The sequence below is a fragment of the Poecilia formosa genome, unplaced genomic scaffold (assembly GCF_000485575.1).
Source record: "Poecilia formosa unplaced genomic scaffold, Poecilia_formosa-5.1.2 Scaffold3, whole genome shotgun sequence".
Taxonomy (NCBI): Eukaryota; Metazoa; Chordata; class Actinopteri; order Cyprinodontiformes; family Poeciliidae; genus Poecilia; species Poecilia formosa.
The window spans coordinates 5,647,754-5,672,520 of NW_006799942.1; the positions used below are offsets into that span (position 1 = coordinate 5,647,754).

Genomic DNA, 24,767 nt, shown 5'->3' on the forward strand with positions numbered 1-24,767 from the left:
CTCATCTGTTTGATGATTTTAAACATTTCACTCTTGCAAAAAAGCAAAGCAAGGGGGTCAGTTCTTTTCCCACAGAACTGCAGATTTTACATTTTAACATTTTAATAATTTTTACTTCCCTTCATTAACGTTAATGGATATAACGGGTATTTCCATAAAGGTACCACAAAATGCACTTGTTAATGCCCTAGTAAAACCACATCAGCTGCTGTGAAAATAAATATTGTACCTGCCAAAACAGTCAAGATATGAACGAGTTCAGGATGGGTTGTTTTGGACAAAAGTCCAACATTCAACATGAGATGGCATTGCAAAATAAATACATAAAAGGACAGTATGTGCCACGGTTAAATAGGGCAGCACAAAAGCAGGGATATGGGTGTCTGATAAGGCTGTTGCCCCATAGCAAACCTCTGTGTCAACATTAGCACGAGACCCAGTTTACAAGGAGACAGGACTTTGGCACTTTTGCTTGTGAGGGCAGCACTCCAGCGGAGGGATGCAGCCAGAAGCAGTTAATCGTAATGCGAGCTGTTATCACAGGCTCTTCCTGATAACATTTGCTCCAGCGCGACAGATGTACTCAGAAAGTTAAATAAAAAACCACGAATCTCAACAGCAGCATAAAAAAAGAACCTCTGCTACAATAAACCGGCTCCTCTGTCCAGTCAAGTAGGATGTGTGGCCTGTCAGAGCAGTTATTGAATATTTATTTTTTAAGTTTGATAATGAGGTCATGACCTGGACTACTAACTGGATGTTGAATTTAAATGGGCCTAATTTGCCAGCATATGCTGAACAACATTTAGATTTAGAGAAGAATCCCTCTCCTTGCTAAGCACATTATATCAAGACTGAGATTCACTGTTGATAGACACTTTCCATCCAATTTGACTTAATTTGAACTATTTCAGTGTCTTGATATTTAAAGTATTGGGGGCTTATTCAGAAACATTTGCAGCTGCAGAATACAAAGGGATGCCACACTTTTAACATTTTTATCTCATAATGAATACGTGGAGGTTTGAGGTTGCTTTGTGACAACAGGTGAAAAGGTTTAAAGGTTAGAAATACTTTTGAGAGGCAGTGCGCTCTAAATTAAAAATTGTACAAGTAACTGAAAAACAGCAAATAAATAAAACCTCTGTAATATGGGGGTTCAAAATGTGCCATGAGTATGTCATCAGTCACAACCTGCAGAGTTAAGCCCTCTTTTACTAAAGAGACAGAAACTTTTCTCGGTAATCCTCAGAGAAAGAACCGCGCACAAAGAATCAATGAAACTCAAGGTCATCAAATATCAAGTTTGAAGTCTATTTGAACTAACCAGAGAGGATTCAACCGTGTCACTTGATTTTGCGAAGATTTTCAGAATTCATGGATAATAAGAAATAAATGAGGTTGAAGGAAGCTGCAGCAGCAAATGGTGAAGCAAGATTTGAAAGAAGTGAACATTAACATCGAGAGGCCCTGTTGTGCCAGTTTGACCACAATGTCCCCAGAAATGTTCACAAGTAGTAGATAGGACATCTAAGGAAGCAGAAAAAACAAACCAAGTGAGTAGTTAATGCCTGAAAGTGATGTGGACAAACCCATGAAAGAAGCTGAATAGTATCCTGCTGCAGATGCTAAATTTTGACAACCACTTTTTGTCAAAGCAACACACACTGGAGCAGCTAACATCTACGGCGCTCTCAAAAGCCATTAACCAACAAGAGAGGTCTGAGTGTTTTAGTTGTCAATCTACTGGTTACACGGCGACCTCTTGGATGAGTCATTGATGAGCTCTTGGAGTAATTTTGTTATGCAGACCACTTTTGAAAATGTTTGTTCCATATTTTCTCTATTTGTGACTCTCACTGTGGTGCACTGGAGTCTCAAAGTCTTAGAAATGTTTTTGTAACCATTTCCAAGCTGATATATCAGTATCAATGCCTTTATGTTCTGCTTTCTGAGCCCTTTTAACCTGCTACTTTGTCAATGATTTCTTGATTTTCCTCGAATGGGTGTCATGCATGGAGGTCTCTTCAGTCTTCCACAAATTGCTGTTAATTGCAATTAATTCATGTTTTAATTTGAGAATGAATAATCATTTAAAAATGATTTTCACTTTACTCCTTTTAGTTGCTATTAAGTTTTGTTTGATGAATTGAAATATTTAAATTTGACAAGCAAAAGAAAAACAGAACGAGGGCATCACATTTTCACAGCCCCATTGCCAGAGAAGAAGAGGATAGTTTTATATATATATATCTGACACCAATAAAAAAAAGCTGTGTCATTTCCTAACCATGTTGGAGCTTGACCTTAAGAGGATGATTCACACATTTCTATTCAACAAGCTCTCCTTGCACAGTGACAAAAGATCAGGGTTGTGTGTTTAATCTTGAAAAGAACCATTAACGGACTTGATGAGAGGATGAAAGGATACACGTGTTATGTCACATTTATCAATTTTGGCTTCTATAGTCTGGTTTTAGTGTTGCAGTAAACTGTAAGACAACTTGTTGCTTTTTGGGCTTACCTCTGAGTTCAAGGATCAAGCATAAATCCCACGGTACAAGCTTCAGATCACAGTAGACATATAATGAACTTAAACAGGATTTCCACTTGTGTTTTGTTCCTACCTTGCAAAGTTTTGATCTGTGGGTCTGTAAATATGCTCCTCTCGAGGAGTGACTGACTGTAATTGGCTCACTTTGTAGCTCTGTCTTTGAGGAGCGATATTATGCCCGGTGACAGACTTTCCTGAGGTGTAAATGAAATGCTTGAGACTCGCTTTGATCAATATATGACAGAGACAGAAAACGGTCTCTTGTTTAGAAAAAAAATGAAATGTGTCTCGCTCAATAAGTCAGTCTTTCAATCCAAGAAATAAGTCTGCTCGCCCCCGCCGCCCTCTTCAACAGAGTCAGACTCTTCTGATATAAGAAGGACTAATAACTTTAGAGGAGAATGTTCAGTAAATAAGTTCACATCAACAAATACCACAGCAAGTTTATCTGGCAGCTGTATTTATAAGATAATACTTATCTGTTTTTACAAGAAGACAGCTTTTTCTGTTTGGTGTAGCTTGTTAAAACGCTGCAAAACCACAGAGTAACATGATGCTTGCTGGGGAAACTTTAGTTGCCATCAACTCATTATGTTTTCACCATGATGTGGAGCAAAATAAACTGGGATTTTCATATCTAGAGGTAAAGTTGAGGTACTTGAATTGCTCGCAAGGCCTCCTCAGCAAGGAGTCTTGCTGATTTCTCCTGATTTATTTGTTTAAGCTAAATGCTGGGCTCTTGAGGATGCGACAAAAGTTGTATAACTTTAACCAATAATTGAGTCAAAAATTGTGACTTGGTTTGTTTAATCCTTAAGACGGGCTTCTTGATTATTCTCAGCCAGCCATTTCTACTGAACAGTGATGAGATCAGACTTCACTTGAACGTTAGGATCACCATTGCCAGGAGGCATCCTGCAAGAAATAAGTAGGTATAGAAAATATTTTAACCAACAGACTTCCTGTATGGTAATCCAGATTACTGGTTGGTTTTTCTTTTACGATAAAATTGTATTTGTGTTGGTTCATCATTACCATGCAACCAGATGTTTCTGGTTGCATGGTAACAAAATGTGAGCAGGTACTTGGGTTGTGAATACTTTTGCAATGGGAAAGCATATTCTGAACAGGTCTTATGCAACACAGTGACATGTAAAGTGGACCTAATGGAATAGCCCTGCTCAACTCAAGCAAAAATCATCCCACAAATCTTCCTCTGTAGTTGATTCTCTGATGTTCATGCTTTAAAAAAAACAAACAAAAAAAACAAAAAAACATTTGTTTATTGTTATTATATTGATCAGAGAAGCTTTATTGCTTTCTGCCTTGCTATAACATCACAGAAACATCACCTGTTCACCTCTAGGATCAGATAAATAATCTGCATATTCTGCCGCGTCTGGTTAGTCATTCAACCTTGAACACAGAAAGCTGCCAAACGTGTTGACACATCTTGTGTAAAACATTAAGACTGTATTCAAAGTTTTCTCCAGAGTTTTATGTTATAATTTATGGATGATTTCTCTGCTAACTATTCTTTGAATAATGTGAGATTAAGGAAAATAACCAACTAAGAGATGAAAGCAGGACGTTTAACATCTCCTGCTTCTCTCTCTTCTGCTTGTGTTTTTTTTTTTTTTTAATGGACATATTCATTAAATAATATCTCAAGTATGTGAAATGGAAAAGAGAGGGCTCTTTTCCAGTTTTTTATTTGTAAAAATGAAACAAAAGTAAAGATATTTCTGTTTTACTTTTTATATATAAAAAAGAACCCCAAATTCATATCAAATCTACATTTTTTTTCATATTTTTTTTTCACTGAGCCACAGTATTTATACTGAGATCGAACTGTCCTGTTGCATGGACACAAATGCCAGCTGCATTAGTCTGATTTTTATTTATTTGATAAACGGTGATGAAAAACAAGAAAAAAATAAATCCCGTCCACAGTTATGCAACACTTTGTGCTGCTTTTCTCACAACCCATCCCCTAAAAGACATGTTAAAGTTTTCCAAAATGGAACAGAGTAAAAAGCTATTTTTTACAAAGCACCGCATGATACGGTTTTACCTTGAATCCAATTTTAAATAAATTGATTAAAAAAAAAAAAGAAATATGCTGAAGAAGGAAAAATCTAGCAGCTCCAGTCGGTTTCTGAGTCAGACAGCTGAAAAAACTTAGATTTTCTTGTTTAGCCCCGGTGCACCTGCAGCTTCATTGGCTCCGACGTCTCATGCTGATTATTACATAAGAGAAAACATTCCTCAAAACTAATCAGCAGGAATCTAACAAAGCTAAAGTAGCTCCTATTTAAGTTACAATCGGATCAAGCCTAATATCTTTTCACCTTGAAAATATAATTATTAGATTTTTTTTAATGTTATTTCCAGTCATTTTCTCCTATATTATTTAGACTGCAAAGCAAAGCGCAGTAACTTATTTACAGTGTTATAACACGAGGCGTTAGGGAGAAGGAGAAAAGGTTCGTAGTGTTAAAGGGCATTTAAATTGTTGAATATTGATCAACGTATTTTGCAACTTATGGCAATGACTCACTCATTGTTCCCTCACTTATTACCTCTTTTCTTTCTTATTGTTTATCTTTAATCCTGCTAACTTCTTGGTACGCTAATCAGAAACGTCTGCAAAAAATAGCAAAGAAAAACATTTCCTGATTGATCTCATGTGTATGCACGTGTGCCTCTCTCTCTTTTTCTCTCTTTGACACACACACACACACACACACACACGCACACACACACACGCACTCAGTCATTCATATTAAGTAACCACTAAAGGGCAGTGAGTGTTTCTCAGTGCAAAGAGGGCAAAGAGCTGAGGTGGGACTGATGCTGGAGTTCTTTCAGATCTTTCAACAAGACCTGTGCAGCAAGGACTCTGTACTTTTAGCTCGGTGCTCAAACAGAAAGCTGCTAATTCCTAAGGTTGAGAAGAAGTAGAGGAATTTCAGAGCCGTTTATGGATTTAAATATGGTGCAGTGACAAAGCTAGTTATTTCTCTGTTGTGCCCTTTTTCCCCCCAACATTTTTAAGGACTTATATGGGGATTTTAGGTTAAACTTAGTTTTTGTGCATTAAATATCAGAAAGCTTTTTTTATTATTATTATTGTTTTAAGAATTTTTCTTTACAAAGCAAAGTGTGATCAATCAGGTAAGTTTGTTCCATTTCTTATCATGTAACACTTTGATGTCAGATAGTTACAGAGCGCTTGCTTTTTTTCTTTTTTTTCATTCATCTACTGTAAGTTTGTTAATGCCGCAGAATTTTAATATCAATACTGTGGTTGTGCAGAAGGATGGCCTTCGCTGACCTCCTCGAACAGGTCGGCAGCACGGGTCGCTTCCAGGTCCTCCATGTGATTCTCCTCTGCACCCCAGTCTTCTTGATGGCCAGTCACAACCTGCTGCAGAACTTTGTGGCCATGGTGCCGCCTCATCACTGCAGCTCACATTCCAACATGTCTCGGACCCAGCTGAGCCCGGATGAGATTCTGCAGATCACGGTGCCACTGAATGAAGCAGGGAAACCACAGAGTTGCCAGCGATACGTTGCTCCACAGTGGCACCTCCTGGCTCAGAATGGTAGTTCTGCCACAGAGAGGGATTATGGCGCCGTCCTGGAGGGATGTGTTGATGGATGGTCCTACAACATGACGGATATGACCTCCACTATCATATCTGATGTAGGGCCGCGTTCTTCAGACTTTATTGCGATCGTGGGGGCTTTAATCAAGCCAGAGATGATTGTAGGAGACACTTACAGATTTGTTTTTTGCTTTTCTTCAGTGGCACTTGGTGTGTGACCTGCGCTCCTTAAAGCAAATGGGGCAAACCATTTATATGGGCGGTGTGCTTGTGGGGGCTCTTGTCTTTGGAGGCCTTTCAGACAGGTATCCTCCAATGTTTCATCAGTAGTTCCAAATCTATCTGATGCTAATAATCTTTTTCTTTAATGTGCCTTTAAAAAAAAATAAAATCCAAACATCACTCTTCTCTCCTAGATATGGCCGCCGCATCCTCCTGCTGATCTCTAACCTGCTCATGGCGGTTTCGGGAACGTGTGCTGCTTTCTCCCCTTCCTTCTCCGTCTTCTGTCTGTTCCGGTTTGGCTGTGGCATGGCTCTGTCGGGCCTGGGACTCAACACCTTCTCACTCAGTAATTAAGCAGTCAGCCAAAAACATAAAAACAAGAATTTGTTTGCTAAAGGGATAAAATGTAGTAGTCTAGACTACAACTCGTCAGACGAGCTGTGGAAGGCAATAACAATAATAACCAAGACATTATTTTTTTTTATTACCATTATTGATGTTGATTTTATTTTTGAATGGCTATCTTTAACTAGCATAAACTGAAATAAAATTATGTCTGTCTCTTCATCTGCCTCTTTCTATATTCTCACTTGTAGTCTATAACTTTGATGTGACTTTTTATGGATGTTTGTCAAGAAATAAAATGTTTTTCTTTGATTCTTTCTCGTGAAGTTGTGGAGTGGATCCCGACTCGTGTGCGGACTTTCACGGGGACGGCAACCGGCTACTGCTACACCATGGGGCAGATGCTTCTGCCGGCCATCGCCTACTTGATCACGGACTGGAGGTGGTTGACCCTGGCTGTGTCGTTGCCCTTCTATGTGTTCTTCCTCATTGCATGGTAAGATGGCGAATACAAAGGTGCAAGTGGACGGACCGTTCAAATGTTGGGAGCGTCTGTAAACGGCAAAAACCATCTAATAAAATAAACACGTGTATATTCTCAGGTGGTTTCATGAGTCGTCAAGATGGTTGGCGATAAACAATAAACCCGAACAGGCTGTGAAGATGCTTAAAAGTGTGGCCAGGTTTAATGGCCGCCATGAAGAAGGGGAAAAGATTAATGTAAAAGTACGGCAGTGTCATTTTCATAGAGTTGTGTTTTTAATTCATGAATGGGACGTGCATTGAAAGTATGTCTTCTTTATGCGCAGATGCTGCAAGAATCTATGAAAAAAGAGCTGTCGTGCTCCCAGGGGCCCCACTCTGCCCTTGATCTGTTCCGCACGCCCAAAATGCGCGTCATGACTTTCTGCCTCAGTGCCACCTGGTACACATCCTGATTCTTCTATAAAAAGACACAAACAAAACCCATCTTTAAATAATCTGCAGTAAAGGACATTCTCTCTCTCGTTCGTTCTCTCTCTCAGGTTATCAACCAGCTTTGCGTACTATGGCCTTTCTATGGACCTACAGAAATTTGGGGTGAACATCTACTTGATACAAGTGATCTTCGGCGCGGTCGACATCCCCGCTAAAGTTGTTGTCACTGTGTGTATGAGTTTCATTGGACGCCGTCCGTCACAATGCGGCGCTCTGATCACTGCCGGAGTCACAATTCTGATCAACATACTGGTGCCTTATGGTAAATACGGAACGCATTTCTTATGCTGGTACTATTTTATTGAACTTTTTTTTCTTTTAGATTTTACGTTACAACCAGAAAAGTGTTTCTTGAGACAATGATTGACTGACCAACACAAAACAGAGCATACTTTTGAATTGGACGAAAGAACAATGTATAACTTTTTTTTTTCCAAGTTAAAACCTAAAAAGTGTTGCTTGCTTATATTTTTACTCAAACTATGACAGCAACTGACTGACTTTAGAAGTGGCTTAATTAGTAAATAGGGTATCAGGTTTATTAATTAAATAGGGTATAGGGTTTGTTAATTAAATCTCAACGTAAATCCAGTCAAAGGTCTCCCAAGCTTGTTGACCATCAGTGAAAACCGTGCAATAAAATGCATTGTGTTAGAAATCTTATATTGCGCTTGAGCCTGAATATACCAGTTCTACTGTAAAACACGGTGGTGGCAGTATCATGGTATGAGAAGGCATAAAAGAAACTAAAACTCCCGAAAACAAGTTGATTATAATTGGGGTTTTTTGTTTTGTTTTGTTTTGCATGCTCTATAATAAACTAAACATACAGTTATATCTACTGGAATGGGAAAAGTTATACATTTAGTAATGTGTCTTTTTTTTTCTTTAGACAAACAGACTTTGCGAACCTGTCTGGCAGTGGTGGGCAAAGGCTGCCTGGCTGCATCCTTCAACTGCTGCTACCTTTACTCTGGAGAACTTTTCCCAACTATCATCCGGTACGTTTTAAAAACGGAAATTGAATTTATTGAATCTGATTCCTCCTGAGGAAAACCAGTGTTCCTTAATTTTTTTCTGATGTGAGTGTAATCCTGGCAACCTGTGACTTTGTTCAGTTCGCAAACTTCTTGACCAAAAAAAAAAAAAAAGCATCACAGTTAAAACATGATTAAATTAAAGCATGATTATAGACACAAAAGTGATAATTGATACAAACAATTAAAAAAAACATATATTTATATACTTAACAATTTCAGGAGAAAGAAAGTAATGAAAATACAAAAGCAATTGAAGCTTAAAGTCGATAAGGTTTGTGATGTAGTAGTGAAAACACACTGAATTATGTTTGCTTCTCTGATTATTTACTGGCACAGGTGATCAGTGACACAGGTCAGAGGGGGGAGGTTTGCAGATTAACAGTGCTACACAAAGTTCAATTCAATCCAAACTTGGACTAAACAGTGAGGGATTGAGTTAAATAAGTGACCGTTTTCTCACGTGTGACCAAAAGTATCCGTACACCTCAAACCTTTCAGATTCCATCGTGCCACAACAAGTTTCAGTGTGTTTTACTCTGATTTTATGTGTCAGAAAACAGAATGAAAGAGGACGGAAAGTGGTGCGTGGTGTTAAAGGAGGGTCGTAAAACCAAAGAACTATCGAGGCTCTACAAATCTGTGCAGTGAGACATTTTGTGGTATTTACAGCTACAACTGTTTCGGGGGTCTGCCTCCGTCAGCTGTGCACGACTGCAGACTGAAACTATTAGTGATTCTTTCTTGCAAAGCAGCTCAAGCTCTTTGCAAAAGAGTTTGGATGAAAGGCATGTAACAAGTGCAAAAGGGTAAATTCAAATGCCAAGCCAGACTTGTTAGTTTTTACTTGAATAAAATTGGAAAACCATTCATTATTTTTTCTTCTGCTTGTGCTACCTATTCATGGTTAGAGCCGTGGCTGTAACCCCAAATTGATTATGGAACATGCACATATTCACAGATGTGTTTTCTAGAGCATTTTCGACATGCTGAGAGCTGCCATTTTCAGCAGCAGCATTCATGTTCCTTGCACTACCAAGAGAGAAAATAAGAAACACTGTGGATGTTAGCTTCTGTGCTAGGGCCAAGGCAGTATCCACAGAACCTGTTAATGCATAGTAAGAGTTATTTGGTGCTAGTGCTAATTAAATAGGTAGGTTGAAGCATTTTCAGAGCGGGTGTCAAGTGTTTGCAGATTCCAGCTATTCAGAAGTGGTTGTGGTCCCTAAACCTGGCAAACACCTGGTCCACTGTACGGCTACTTTGTATTGGTCTATCACATATATTCCAGTAAAACACAAACAGTTGGGCCTGTTGACAAATTATGAGCTGTTGAAGGTGTGGAGAATTTTTCATATCACTGCAGTGATTCATAAGTATTACTGGTAAGACCGTTAACTGAAAAATCTTCTTAAATAAGAAAACAGATTTTTGCCCATTTAATAACAGCTCATCTGGTAAAAAAAATAAAAATATTGAAAACTGAACATTCGTGGAACTATTTTTATTAATCTCAATGAGATGTTCCAAACAATCAAGGAAAACAAAAACAAGATTTACAATAACCATGAAGCCGAGTCCTTTTTAAACATTACCAGAGAAACACTTACAGACACATAACAGCTAAGCATGCTACCAGGAATTTGTGCCAAAGGGGGAAAAAAAACTGCATTTAAGGAGTTTGTAAAGGTTTTGACAAAAAAAAGAAGAACGATCTAAGAGTTTCAGGTTGACCTTGGGAAGTCTCCAGGTGACCTTTGGCCAGGATAAATACTCTTGAGGTTCAAACAGGTTCTGCAAACAGATGTTGGTGATGAGTGCCAATGACTGCAGGCTAATGCGTCCGCTTGTATGTGCTTACTGTGGACTGCCAATGTGTCAAATAAGATTTACACAGCATTTGTTTTTTCTGGAACATAAAGTCTGTGACATTACATGGTTTTTATTCACACATTTTTTACAAAATCTTTTATTTTTTCACTAAGAAATTCCATCCATACTCATAAGAAACTGAGTTATTTGGTTAAATGCACACAGTGTTTGTAACACAGTCTTTCAAAATCATTAATACTCCTTGGATAAATTACTGTCATGTTCTAGCCACAAATCTGGATGTATTTTATTGAGATTTCATGGGACAGACAAAGAGAAAGTAAGGCGTAATTGTGAAGTGGGCATTTGTATTCAGGTCATTCATTGATGCAAATCTTTTGATTGCAGCTCTGACTGTTTGCTTAGCGCTGTTGTCCTGCCAGAAGGTGAACCTCTGGCCCCAGTTTGTTTAAGCCTCAGTTTTTTTCTTCTTCTCAGTATTCCCTTATATGTAGTTCAATCCACCAGGGGATGGTATGTTAACGGGCATGTGTAGTGTTACTTTTCCTCCGTAACATTTTGTACATAGTCTATTTTCGGTCTCATCTGATCGGAGCACCTTCTCCCACACTTCGCTTCTGACTTGAAGCAACCTGCTAATGGGATTTTTTTTTTTTTTTTACAGTTTCTTTTCAGCCGTGTCGTTCATAGTGCCATCGTTCCAAAATTAGCTCTGAATCAACTAGTTCTCCCTCATGAGCTGTAGATGTTGCAGAGAACCCTTTCGCTGCTTAATACTGCCATTTCCTGGCCTCTAACTTTAAAAAGTGCAAGTGATTTTATCTTGAGCTAAGTGTCAAAGATTTCCCCCTTCTGATTTTGTTACATTTTTAAAGCTGCCCTCTCTGCCAAATTTTTATAGTGGAACTGTGTGAACACTGCAAACATACAAAATTGATTCCATGTTCAAATTTAGTTTAATCATATTAAACTCGTGCATTCATGCACTTCTACCATCTTCCTTTAAGAATGTCCGACAGGCTTTGATTAGACAAAATGCCAAATAAAGGCTCCAATATAATTTAATTTTTAACTGCACAGCATCTAGACCACTGATTCTGCTTTAATTGTGTCATTTTGATTTCATTTTCGCATTTAGTCAAAGTGGCATGGGTTGGGTGTCCATGATGGCTCGCGTGGGATCTATGGTGGCCCCAATGGTTCAGCTCACTGGGGACCACATACCTTGGCTGCCAGGTTTAATCTACGGAGGAGCTCCAATTCTCTCAGGGTTTGCTGCAGTTTTTCTTCCAGAGACACTGGGCACACATCTCCCTGACACAATACAGGATGTGGAGGACAGGTAAGTTGAAAATTACAAACAGGAAATGGCTTAGTCTTGCAAAAACACTTTGAAATGCAGAGAAAGGACGGTTTATTCAGTTTGTCCTTCTCTGTTCCCTCAGGGGTTCTGGAAAAACCTCTAAGTGTCCAATGCCAATAAAGGAAACAATGATCTTGCAGGACACTAAGGTGGATCTCCTCAAACAGGCTGCATGAAATCCCTGCCTATAAACCCGGTGAATGTGCTGACACAAAAATAAATAATGGCGTTTGTACGGTTTGTTTTCTTCTTAGCTGCATATGTGATTTTCAAAGTTTATTTTGTGTTGTTTTATCCTGAGAAATGGAGAAAGAGCGTCGTTTTCAAAAGGTCAGTAAAATAATCCGAAGGCATCAGACAATCACACCCACAGTATGTTTGTTGGTGAAACAGTAGCTTTGAGAAATTCAGGACTTCTTTACAACAATCGTGTCTATAACCCAAATCTCTGAGTAGAATTAATTCAAGACTGACTGTATCTTTATTGGTGCTTTTGTAAATTTGTTCTGCTTTATATGTACCACTTTGTATTTTTCAATAAAAGTGAACACATACTCCACTTCTGAGTTTGTTTTTTACTTTTTTAAAACTCAGATATTACTAGAGCTGTCAACGTTTAATTTAGTCGTTTTTAACCAAACTGAAACAACTATGGAAATGATGAAAAGCAGAAGAAACCAAAGAATGCAAAAGTTAGGAACATCATCTTTGCTAAATCAACTTTCAGCTGATGAACCTTGGAAGTACACCATCACTTTTTCTGAATACTATTTATGTTCGCAAGGCATTTTCCTAAGGCTAATAACTTAATTAAAAAAAAATAATAATAAAAAATCATAATCTTGAAATGGAGTGCTCTTTACACATAAAAATGTCCAAGTTTTGTCACATTACAGCCACATGCAATGTGTCTTAATGGAATTTTATGTGAAGAAAATTAATTAAATGGAAGGTAAATTATCATATTATAAGAACGCAACCACCCAGATTACATACTGAGGAAAAACTCCTTTTGCTGCAATTACCACTGCAAGTCCTCCAGAACTCTTCCTGTGTTGGTCGGTCACATGCAGTCGCAATTAATTTATTGAGCACTCAGTGGATTCAAGGGATGAAAAGCTCAAGGAGTATAAATGGTCTCCTTTTTTACCCTTCAGTCATTTTTATTAGAGAGACAGTCAATTTAAATGGTTTTTGTGTGTGGGATCATATTCTCTTTTTTTATCTCCTGGCAATGACGGCATATCTTTCTGGTGTTTTTTTTTTGTTTGTTTGTTTTTTTTTTGTTATTATTCCACGTTGAGAAAATTACTGCATACAAGTAATAATTGCAATAGAACACATGTTTGTATCATTTCAAATAAATTAAGTTCTGGAAATACAAAATGTGCCATTCATGCCCTAAATCTCCAAATATCGTTTTATGTTGAGCCATTACATCACTGTAAACCTAAATAGGGCCAACACATTTATCAATGTGTAAAAGAAACCAAATGAAAACAAATCAGCAAAAATCCAGAACTTTAAAAATAATATACTAATAATAATCATTTGTTTTTAAACAAAAACCCAAATGTCTCCGCATACAGAAGACCAGTTGTACCCTTGAGACTGATGTTTGCTTTGTCTCCATCTAGTGGATCTTTTGTAGTAATGCATAATGGATAAAAAAAACAAAAAAAAAACAATCCATTATGCTAACGACAGCTAAAGGCTTAAGTGACATTAACATAGGTAAATTAGAGAGTAAAATGGTGAAGACAGCTTCTATTTACTTATTTTCCTTATCTCTTCAATGAGGCACATGAAAAATATCCATTGTCAGAATTTATATTTATTTAAAAGGCCAATTTATGTCTGATTATTTATTAAGGAGCCCGAAGGCACATTCTTTACCTTTTAAAAATAAATTTATGGTATTTGGCTCTTGTTTTTGTGCATCTCAGACTACAACCCTTTTACTATAATTTATAAAGCCCCAACCGCCATATTAAACAGATTTCCTTTCACCTTCAGGTTTTATGTGTGCACCCCTGAGAGGCGCAACAACATGCCCAAAGAGAGTTCAGCCTTCGGGCTGAGAGCCAAAAGGAAAGAAAAGCGCTCTTCAGAAATAAATGCAACATAAAATGATATGAATAAAGATTTATTTTTCATATGAACAGGTGGATTCATTTTTTACTTTATTTTACAATCTATGACAGTCTCGCATTTTTAACTTATTTTTTTCTAGCATATTTCAGGAATGACATGGAGGGGGGGTAAGGATTCCTTTTTATTGCTGAATGTTAAATGAAATACACCTTCACTGACTCGAAAATAATTGTCTGCTGCTTTATTTTTCTTCCTTATTTATTTTTTTCAGTATCCATGCACCCATCTAACCTTGATCACAAAGACATGCAGAGGAGAGGTGTTCAAACATTTCAAGCGAGGGGCGGGGTCAGGTGTGTGTTCGTGTGTGTGTGCGTGTGTGCGTGTGTGTGCGTGTGTGGGTGTGGATGGGTGGGGGAATCATAGAATAAAAAAATAAAAAAAGAAGAGACTGACAGGACATGCCTGGTACCGTTTCAACTATGTGAGAGGATCGGTAAAGTGAAGAGGGTGTCACATTTAAACTAGAGGTGTGGAGTCATCTCTCATCTCATTCAGACATACAAAACTCGACCCAGACGTGAGAAACCTGATGAAATATCTGGAAGCTGTGATGGAGGCGTGACCAGAAATCACTGTCTGTAACAATACCTCTGTGCATTTTCCAAATTGCAGATCAATTTTTTTTTTTTTTTTGACAGTTGTGGATCAATATTCACGAGACAATTGAGTGTTCAGTTTTTCTTGAAAAGAAAAAAAGGAGCAGCTGTGATATGTGATCGTTGGCTTAATTTCTTACAATGTCCCTTTAAAGTAGAGATGCACCGATAAGAGATTTTCTAATTAGACTTTTTCCTTTATGCGTTTTCATCATATAGAGAGTCGATATTGAGATGGCGTTACCTTTTAAAGCTGGACTTAGCATTTTCTGTTAGTACTTGGCGTGATCAGCGCTCTTAGCATTAGTAGGTATGAACACCAGTCTCTGTGTGTATTCCCAAGACAATGTGAACCATTACCTTAAGATTCTGAAATCCAGAGAATATTTTCTGTAATGTGTTCGGCCGTCCTGGTATCAACAGGAATCAACTCCAAGTCATTAAGCTTCTTTGCTAATGTAGCAAAACATTGTTTTGTCAGGTCCTCACTAAGCAAAGTAGCCATTTATGCAATTGGAGAAGTGTGTATATTTGTAACAGCCATTTGAAAAGGCAAAGGGCATTTTGGGAAAGCAAAAAGTGTGTAAAAAGCATCCCAGTGATGTTCAAGATTACAAATTAACTTTCTTTACAAGTCACAATTTTAGATCTTTATCCTGATGTGACAAAAACGAGCTAAAATTTATATTTGTTTAGGGTTTTTTTTCTTTTTAAATCCATGTAGAAGTTAAAAAAAATGATATTACAGCCATTACTGTCTGGACACAAATGGGATGAAGTTCTCTTAATCTTGTCTACAGCTGGGACACACTGCTGAGAGAGGACTGGGTGACCTTTGGATGTTTTGGAAGGAGGATGTATAAAGCACATGCTGCTCACTGAGAAAAAGAAAACCTATAGAAGCTTTCTTGTTCGAGTCCTAAAATATGTCGAATAATACCCCAAAATTTGCATGATTTGTTTTTAAATAATAAATATTCTAATAGAGTCCCCAACTGATGTCCGGTACCTGACGGCTCTTTCCTATAATTAATAAAAAGGGTAAGAAACTATGTAAAGTGCAAAAGTACAAGTTGGTGATGAGGGAGAAAAATCCCCAGCATCTGGGTGATACTTGCTCTTTAATTTTGCAGCATGAAAAAAAAAAAAACAAATCAACAAGGAAAAATAGTTTCAGTTTATATAATTTCTTACATCTACATACTTCCTTAGGCTTCCTTTTCAAACTCTTATTGATAATGAAAATAGGTAGAACTATTTTATTCTCTCCATGTGTTTTATGAATGGATCAAGGGGATTGAGGTCAACTTGAGGTCAATGTCCTCTAACTCATCAAGCAAGTCAGTCATAGCATCACCTGACTTGTAAAAGCTGGTTTCTGGTTACAGATGGTCTGTGTACCAAGGTAAGGAGCATATTTAAGGCGAAACCTTCACCACGCACATCGTCTCATGCCATAAAAAAACATATAGCACGGGACATGCCAACAAGACAGATTGCTGGATTTCCTGCAAATGCTGTTTAGCTTGAAAAAAGAATAAAACTGAAAAGAGCTGAAATGTTTAACAAAATAGACTAACGCTCTATTGACCCCACTCATCTCCACATGTCGCCTCCTTTAGTTTTGCAAAGTCAGTTTGAGTATTTGATTGAACAGTCTCCAGGCAAGCTGAGTTTGATTCTTGGCACATCTCTACTTTAAACGAGGCCGACGTCGCTTAATATATGAGCACCTTGGTAAAAACGATCATTTACAGATTAAATTCAAAATGATGAAACCTGTCAGACAGACAAAGCAGTACACAGTACTACTAGACGAGACAATATTTGGGAACCTATGTGTGACGTGGAGTGGTCTAATTAAATCCTGTGTCACGGACACAGTTGTTCTGTGAGCAAGTAAAGGATGGATAAAAGAAATGGATAGATGTCTGCATAATGGCTTTCAAAAATAACTCAGGTAGGTACCCATTTTTCTCATTCTACTCTACAGGCATTACAGAGTTTTTTCTCTTTTTTTTGCTCACACAACACACTACAGTCACCTCTTAGAAAATGATGTAGTCAAACAGCAAAATGTAAAGTTTGCATATTTTTGCATTGTATGATCCTCCATAGTTTTCACAGCTAATTCCCTGCATCGTCTTCACTCTCCTTCAACAGAGCCGCTTTCACCTGTTCTTTGCGTGGGACTGGTAGACTGCGTGTTTACCTCCAGGTCCTCAACTTCCGAGAACCGTCGTCTTAGGTAGGCCTTACTCAAAGGGGTGGGGAGAGGTGAAAGTGGGTGTGTGGGGTGGGGTTATGTGGAAATCCTGAGACACTGTGTGGCCTTTAAAACAAGCCACAGAAACAGAATGGGAACAGAATGATAATGAGATGTGGGAGGAGAAGTCGTTTTGAGCGAAAACAGATGATATCTTTTGTTTTGGTCTCCTACGTCGGTATGCCCCCTGTGTGCCCGTCAGCTAGGCGTTTGTTGACCTCGTTCGAGGATGTTTTCAAGAGGACAGAATAAGGGAAGACTTGGGGCCAGATAGTTGTAAACACATCATTAAGCAATGACCTGCATAATACAACCCAGCCTTACCTGTCCACCTACACAAAGGGAGGGAGAGGGGAAGGGGCCAGTGGCAGCTCTCTTGAGATCCTTAATCTCCTTAACCTCACGACATGATAATTGCCCCAACATTCACGAAAGCATGCAAGCGACATTACACTCACACAGATTCATTTGTACCCGCACTCAACCCAAACATCACCATCTTCTTTCTCCGTCTCTCAGGGCACATACGTCAGAAATATTCTACATTGTGTTTATCGGGCGTTCTGTTACATCCCCGAACCACCAAACCCTACAGGACGAATCATATTAATGTAAACACACACTTTATGTTGAAGTGGTTTATATTGCGTGACATGGAAGGGGTTATGCTCCAGTGGGGACAGACTTCTCAAAGAATGCCTTTTTTTTTGGAAAGAAAGTGAGACAGAAAAAAAAAAATCAGACAGAACAAAAGAACATAAATGTGTATAAAAAATGAGGCGTCCATATAAGAAAGGCTACAAAAACCTCCACTGGCCCTCTGGCATCGGCAAACAGCAAAAGGCACCACAATATTACTCTATTTTTTTTTTTTTTTTTTTTAACGTTGTGAAAAAACTGGCACATCTTTTTTTATGCTGTAAATCAAAATGTACATATAAATAGAGTTTTCCCTATAAAAAATTCTTTGCTGTTAACTAGTAGACAACTTTTGCTAAAATGAAAATAAATATTTCATTTGTTTAGAATATCTGTCAGTTATATAAAATAAAAATATTTCTTATAGATGCAGGTCTATACTATATTGATTTTTCGTTGGTTCGTCGTCACTCTTTAATGGGGCGTACTGTCCGGTTTGGAGTGCGACTGTGTGAGTCTTGTATGCATGTTGCCACGCCCGCTGTGCCACCCTGATGAGTGAGAAGTCCGACTGTCCACCGGCCTGTAGATGGTGGAGGGCTCGGCGTTCATGTTCTGCATACTGAGAAAGGGAGTGCTCTCACCGTCCTCCTCTGACTCGCTTTCTGTTAGGCAGCTTCGAGATCCATAGTCCCGAGACGCCTCGTATCCACGCGGGGCCACGTGGCCGTTCAGTCTGGATCTCCTCCAGCGCCGGCTACCAGTTTCACTGGACCCACTTGTCTTTGGTTGCTCCCGAGAGGAGAGGTACTCCTGGGTGGTCTCGTAGTCTTCTTCCTCGGCCAGCCGGTAGGGGCTGGAGGGCAGGCTGCCCCTGCTGTTCTTTAGGTAGGTGCGGCGCTGCTGCCGGTAGGGCTCCTGGCACTGGGCGTCATGGAGGGGCACCTGGTAGCGGCGCAGCAGCGGCTGGTCATCCTCTGGAGGATAGGGGTTGTGGACAGCAGGAGGAAGCGACATGGCGTGGCTGGCATTGGGGGACGTTATCTGGAAGGTAGGCACCTGGGGGGGCAACGAGTAATGGAAATCCACCGGGGACAGGCGGGCTGGTGTTGTCAGGGCTGACACGTACCTGTTTGAAAATACAGAGAGACATTTACAGGTGATTGGAGCAGGACAAAGAACAGAGCAGAGGAGGAGGAGCGTACGGTATTTTGAAAAGTGAGCACAAATCACACCCTTATTGTCAGGTTGAGCAGAAACTAGAACAGTGAGTGGGAGGTACTTTTCCATCAACTTGTTTTACATCAACAAGTTAGGATACATGGTGGGCATTAGTCTACTTCCTTCTGCAGAACGTCTCTCATCAAGTATCTGTTAAATTACGATTTACAACTGACTCAAGACAAAACATGCTATTGTTGGCTGATTCATTTTCTCTTTGCTGCTCAAGCTGGCTCCACTTTTGTTGATGATGAAATCATCTTCATTGGAAACGATCCTGCTCAGCCTCAAAACAGCTCCCCAGTGACCTTGCTTTTCCTGATCGCTGTTGTTTTGCTAACAGTTGGATCCAATAATACACATATATTATATTGATCTGCATTGTATAAAAATAAAAGTTCTTGTCTATAATAATTTTCGTAGCTAGAAAAAAAGAAGATTATAAATCTCCAGCATTTATCATCTTCCTCGTTAACAGATTACGGCAACGTTTGCATTATGGCTTTAGGCAGGAATAAAAAATATAAACATTGTTAAAGTGGAACAATTTAGCGATCAGTCACAAACTTTTTCTGTAACTTGATTAAAAGATTTAAAGTGTAATTAGGCCGGTGTAATGTAGCCAGCTAGCAGTCCGTAGAGAAGAGAAGGACTTGTATTATTCTACGCTCCATAAAAACAAAACAAAAACTTCTTCTCATTCTGGCACTTTCTCTGGGATCCCATTAAACAGAGTTTAAGTCACAGTAACATATACACATGATCCTCCTTCTTAGATGATTTATTTTACTTTGTAACCCTGATTCCATTTTAATGATTTACAGGACCGTTCCATATTGTTCCCATTTATTTGTGTGTTTTTGCACTTTTCCTTTAACAGCCTCTTGGCCAAGTCAGGCTTTCTGATTAAAACATGATTCTCAAACATTTTACCTGGTAATATAAAGATAAAAAAAACAAAAAAAAAAAACAACATACTGTTTGAAACTCGTAAGGTTTTAAAACTTTGATATACCTTAAAAGTGCATGCATCAGGTTTTCATGGCAGGTTGCAAGATATGGAAGGAGTTGAAATAGATACATCGATGTCACTGATACCTGATTCTTCAAAAAGTCAGATACTTGGATGAAACGTACAGCCAAACAGCTGTAAATTTGCATTTGGAAGCAATAATGGACATTTTTCCACTAGAATTTCAGACATCAGAACATAGGGAAGAAGAGGACCTTTTTTGTTGCTTGGCTCTTTTGTCATTGACACTGCCAGCAAATTTAAATTCAGCTTACAGCAAAAACCATAAAAAGTGACTTACTGTACATAAAAACCAGATTTTTTGAATAAAATGTATACGGCAGACATGAAAGCATAATACTTTAGAAAGTCCATTGTGTATGAGCAGCTGTGCAGAACGTTCATGCTAAGGCGACTAGCCTGATGTTTCAGAAGATAAGGCTGTTACTGTCTGCCATGCCCAGAGCTGCATAAGAAGATTGGTATCTTGGTGCCTACAATATAAAGAAATATGCACAGGATAAATATAGACTACAGCAGAGTTGATGAAAGCCAAATTTCCTCCCTTGTCAGGTTTTCCCTTTGTGCTAACTTGAGCTTCATCTATTTTTATGGAAGAATTATCGTCTTTTGTGACTGGCACGTGGCTTACTAAAAAATAATAAGAAAAAAAAAAGAAAACAAAAGCAGCAAGTGAAAAACAGCCTCAAGAGCAACATATTAGAAAAGGAATAGTGGTCCTATAGCTGCAAGAGCAGAGTTCCCACTGACATAAGCACTTTTCCTAACTTCTGCCTTCCTTTGCATATTTGAACATCATGCCTGCTGTGTGTCAGTTTCCACTGATTGCCCTCGCTGGCCTCTCGAGGTGGACCCGGAGCCAGCAGAGAGGGGAAACTTTTCAGCGGGTTTATTGCAGACCGAGAGCCAAATCGGCCGGGCAGGCCTCGCTTTCCCACCTGTCGCTGTGCGGAGAGTCTCCCAGCGAGTCGAACGAGTCCCCGTACCGCAGCCCCGGCCGATGGGGATCAGTGTAACCACAGTGAGCAGCTCGCCGCGCCCGCGCTTCCATGCACGCAGGACTGCTGCATTTACTGGTCCCCACGGACGATGACATCATTCCCGGCGAGTCAGAGAGGAAACTTTCAGAGCGTTCCAGGCTCCATGTCCGTTCCTCATGTCTGTCAAATAAAATAGGTGTTAACATACACACACCCTGAAGTGTCCCCGAGATATATTTCTCTCTCTTTGTAGACGCTGAAGAATGTCTTTGGAGAACAAAGGGAACCGTTTTACTGTTTCCACAGGCGCAAGTGTTTCGGTTTAATTCATGTGTGTTAAAACCAAAGATTTGATTTCGTAATCTCCTCCCTTGCAGTTGATCTGACCAGTAGAAACTAATGGTGGTGATATTCCTGTAGGCTAAACAAGATGGGCTTATTTCAACGCTGCAAAAATTTATCTGTAGTGTTTTCTAAAAGTTTAAAAATTTTTATCTCTTATGAACATTAAAAGCTTAACTCACAATTTTATTATTGTCTAAAAAAATATATTTCTAATCAATTGAATTCACCAACCAAGTAAACAATTTTGTTTTATATAATCTTAAATCACAACAAATTAATCACAGTTCTTTTTTTTTCTTCTTTTTTTTTGATTGTCACATAAATTTCAGACATCGATAACCAGAATATATACGAAAGTCATTTCTCAAATGGTGATTTCATGTATTTGGGACGAAAACGTTACCATAAATGGAAATCGGTCTTACATTGCTGTGGGCGAATTTTGGCCCACTCGTCTAAACAATAGCTTGTTGCTTCGATAAAAAATGAAGATTTTCAAACAAGGATTGCCTGTTTACAGTTTGTTTAACTCAGGGTGTTGACTAGGCCAACACCAAACCATCATTTAACTTGTTTTCTCCCTACCCTGTCAGAAACTGAGTTGATAGCGTGTTGGTGTGTTTTGGATCAATGTCTGGCATAATCCAAGAGTTTATTTTTTCAAGTTGGTTGGATGGCATTTTTTCTATAATAAATGAGATAACCATTTCAACACTTTATGCATTTTGTATGTTGGCAAACACTTCATCATATTAATTATTTCATGAATGGCATGTTGATGCACAGGCAGATAAACAACTGAAAACCTTTATTTGACCAAAACTAGCCAAAATCTCAACAAAGCAGGATGAGCAACAACTAACCAAACAAACTGAAAACCACAAAAACGCCAAAATCAAAGGGACATTGTGAAAAATGGAAATCTGAAAAGCATCCTCTGTTTTTCCCGATTCAGACTTCCTCTGAGTTGAGATGCTGGGAGAGCAGAGAAAAGAGTTTGGCAGAAACAGCCGACGGGTGGAAAGACGACACGAAGGAAACAGATTGAGAGAACCCGAGGGAAACCGAGGACACCTAGTGACGATTACAGGCAACAAAAGTCTCCAAACAGAGACTCTGGGACAAGAGAAAGTCTAAGGCTCTCACACAACAGAGACAGGCCAGTAAGAAGATTTTATCGAAACAAATTTGAAATAAAACCTAACCCAAGCAGTCAGAAATACAGTGAGAAAGAGTGGACCAACAAAAATTAGTCACAAAGGATGAATTTTTGTTGCAGTACATCACATCAGTCCAAGAAGGCATAACATGACACACACACAGCGTGACACATAATGACTGCTTACCTTTGAGTTGATGAATGGGCTCGTGTGGAAGAGTTGTGAGATCTGGAAGAGGCGTGACTGGCTGGGAACGATCGCTCTGTCGCGGGCCGTATGACTCGCTCAGTTGCGGGGACATTCTTTGATATGTACTGTGAAAATAGAATCAAAAGATTAAGAAGTACAAAAGAGAGAAAACTTTGGTTCGACGTGTTTATGTTGTCATAGCAACGCACATCCACCATAGGGATTTCCTCCGGGCCGGGTCCTGGGTGATTAGGTCCGTTAGCAAGGTTACGATTGGGATGTTCGGGACACATGTTCTGTCGCATATGATTGTGCATCTTCTTTCTTTGTTTCCTGTTGAACGATTTTTTATTAGTATTTTTTAATGTTAAGCTTGCAATTTAACAAAAGAACCAATTATTCATAAAACTGCATAGTAGAGGGATCGTATTATATTTTAAAGCTTATTAGTATGACATAAATGAAAAAAATATATATATTTATAGTGACCTACTCATTGTTTTTCAAATCAGACGGGTTACTTTAAAAGCACATTTTGTCAAAAATAAAAAATAAAAAAATTCTTGGCATGTCAAACATGAAGTCTTTACTTTCTATTGCATTCTAGTCAGCCTAATGCCAGATATATTTTTTTTTCTAGAAAACATTTTTCTCAATTTCTTAGCACAAAGTAGATATAACCATCTTCAATTATTTTCAGTTGTAAGCATGTGCATTACTGAAGGGAAAAAAAGTGATGATATATGTCCTTTAGAATATAAACTTAATCCTATGATAAGCTTTTATAATCTTTTCACTAAAACCCATTGGCTGAATTACACAGATTACACATAGGCCCATTAACATGTCATCTGCAGAACTTACTTGGTTTTACAGTAGGCAACCACACACAGGATGCCCACCACCAACAGAGCCACACAGATACCCGTGATTGTCAGGACTCTTTTCTGGTAGAGTTCTTCTGCCTCTGTCAAAATTAAACCCACGAGACAACAGAGAGAAAAGACAGGAAACAATTAGCTTCACAAAGGAGGCGATGCTTCCCAAAGTACTTTCCAGATCTAAATCCTGTGTCGACTAAATCTTCATCCTCCCAGCAACACAAACACAATATACTTTAAGCGGCAATAAAATCTAAAATGTCTATCATACATGTAGCAGTGCTAAACTTTACAAAACTACACAGCTACTCAAGAATTTAGAAAGGAACGAAACATGTTATCACAACATTATAGGAACCAGTTAATTTAAAAGTTAAATATGATTATTTTGAAGAGTGATTTGTGTTTGAACAACAACAAAAAAAAGAGCTCCAGTGCGGCGTGGCTGAGGCAGAAAATGCTGCGCTGACGGGGGGCTTTGATAAGTGATGTGATAGATTTCTCACATCTCCTCCCATAGGAGGCTCCGTCTTTCATTCTCCGGCAGCCATGTTCGTCATCATGCCAATTTGTGAGAAGTTTATGGCACCGTAAATAAAGTTAGTTTATCTATAGGAGTAAAGTGGGAAATATTTCACGGTGCATGTCATCTGCTGATAATGACTTTACACAGAGGAAATGATACTGGTGTTTCTGCAATAACACAGTGTTCCTCTGTTCCAGTGCGTGAATGCACTTGTATAATTGCACGATGTCTGAAAGGATGCCTCCAGCCATTATTCTAAAATCTCACACTCTGAAGCTCTTTTCTGGTAAAAGAAAAAAAAAAGTGTCAGAAGACAAAAGCCAACAATGAAAAAGAGACAGAAGCTGACAGAAAGGAAAGGGAAGGCTGTCAAACATTAAAATATCATGCATTAGAAAACAGAGGATTTGAGCCAGGAACACACATATCATGATTCAGACTTCAACATTGCATTTCTGCGCGGCTAACAACAGAGTATTGCAATGAAAAAATAGAGGAGATCACATGTAAATCAAAAGTGAGACAAGGCATGTCAGGAAAAAAAAAAGATAGAGATGAAGGAAAAACGACTTGGACTGAAAACGGAGTCAAATCATCGGGTAGGGACAAACATGAGACATCATGCTTGTTATGAATGAAATTAAAATCCAAGCTTCTAAAAGGGAAAACTAACTGTCGTGAGTATAAGGTGGAAACTTCTGATCACATGTACGGAGGGACGTTTTGAATCCATGTTAATGATGCCGGGCGGAGGACATGTGAGCTCATCATTCATAAGAGTTATGATCACTCCAGAGGTTGATTGGTTAATAAAAAAAAATAAAAAAA

The 24,767-nt window shown here is 38.7% G+C and overlaps 2 protein-coding genes across 5 annotated transcripts in view; one reads left to right on the forward strand and one right to left on the reverse strand.

Moving 5' to 3' along the window:
• Positions 1-5,352: 5,352 nt before the first annotated feature.
• Positions 5,353-12,505, forward strand: slc22a6l (solute carrier family 22 member 6, like). Its single transcript, XM_007556804.2, has 11 exons — positions 5,353-5,731; positions 5,873-6,263; positions 6,367-6,470; positions 6,582-6,736; positions 7,063-7,231; positions 7,338-7,461; positions 7,545-7,660; positions 7,761-7,975; positions 8,606-8,714; positions 11,722-11,925; positions 12,029-12,505. Exons 2-11 carry the CDS (start codon positions 5,877-5,879, stop codon positions 12,120-12,122), a joined length of 1,677 nt encoding a protein of 558 aa, XP_007556866.1. The 5' UTR covers positions 5,353-5,731; positions 5,873-5,876; the 3' UTR covers positions 12,123-12,505.
• A 2,215-nt stretch (positions 12,506-14,720) lies between these two features.
• Positions 14,721-24,767, reverse strand: part of nrg2a (neuregulin 2a) — an 83,288-nt gene continuing 73,241 nt past the window's right edge. For all 4 annotated transcript variants that reach the window (XM_007556816.2, XM_007556824.2, XM_007556833.2 and 1 more), the window contains 5 exons: positions 23,397-23,499; positions 22,742-22,865; positions 22,530-22,657; positions 20,797-21,018; positions 14,721-18,733 (listed from right to left, as the gene is read on the reverse strand). In XM_007556816.2, the coding sequence (XP_007556878.1) occupies positions 18,079-18,733; positions 20,797-21,018; positions 22,530-22,657; positions 22,742-22,865; positions 23,397-23,499 (1,232 nt within the window). In that variant the 3' untranslated portion in view covers positions 14,721-18,078. The remainder of the gene's footprint in view (positions 18,734-20,796; positions 21,019-22,529; positions 22,658-22,741; positions 22,866-23,396; positions 23,500-24,767) is intronic.

Excerpts from the sequence above, each read along its gene's own strand:
- slc22a6l (XM_007556804.2), top strand. The coding sequence starts at position 5,877 with ATGGCCTTCGCTGACCTCCTCGAACAGGTCGGCAGCACGGGTCGCTTC. Across the intron at positions 8,715-11,721 it reads CTTTTCCCAACTATCATCCG|TCAAAGTGGCATGGGTTGGG; the intron begins GTACGTTTTAAA and ends TTTCGCATTTAG. Across the intron at positions 11,926-12,028 it reads ATACAGGATGTGGAGGACAG|GGGTTCTGGAAAAACCTCTA; the intron begins GTAAGTTGAAAA and ends CTGTTCCCTCAG.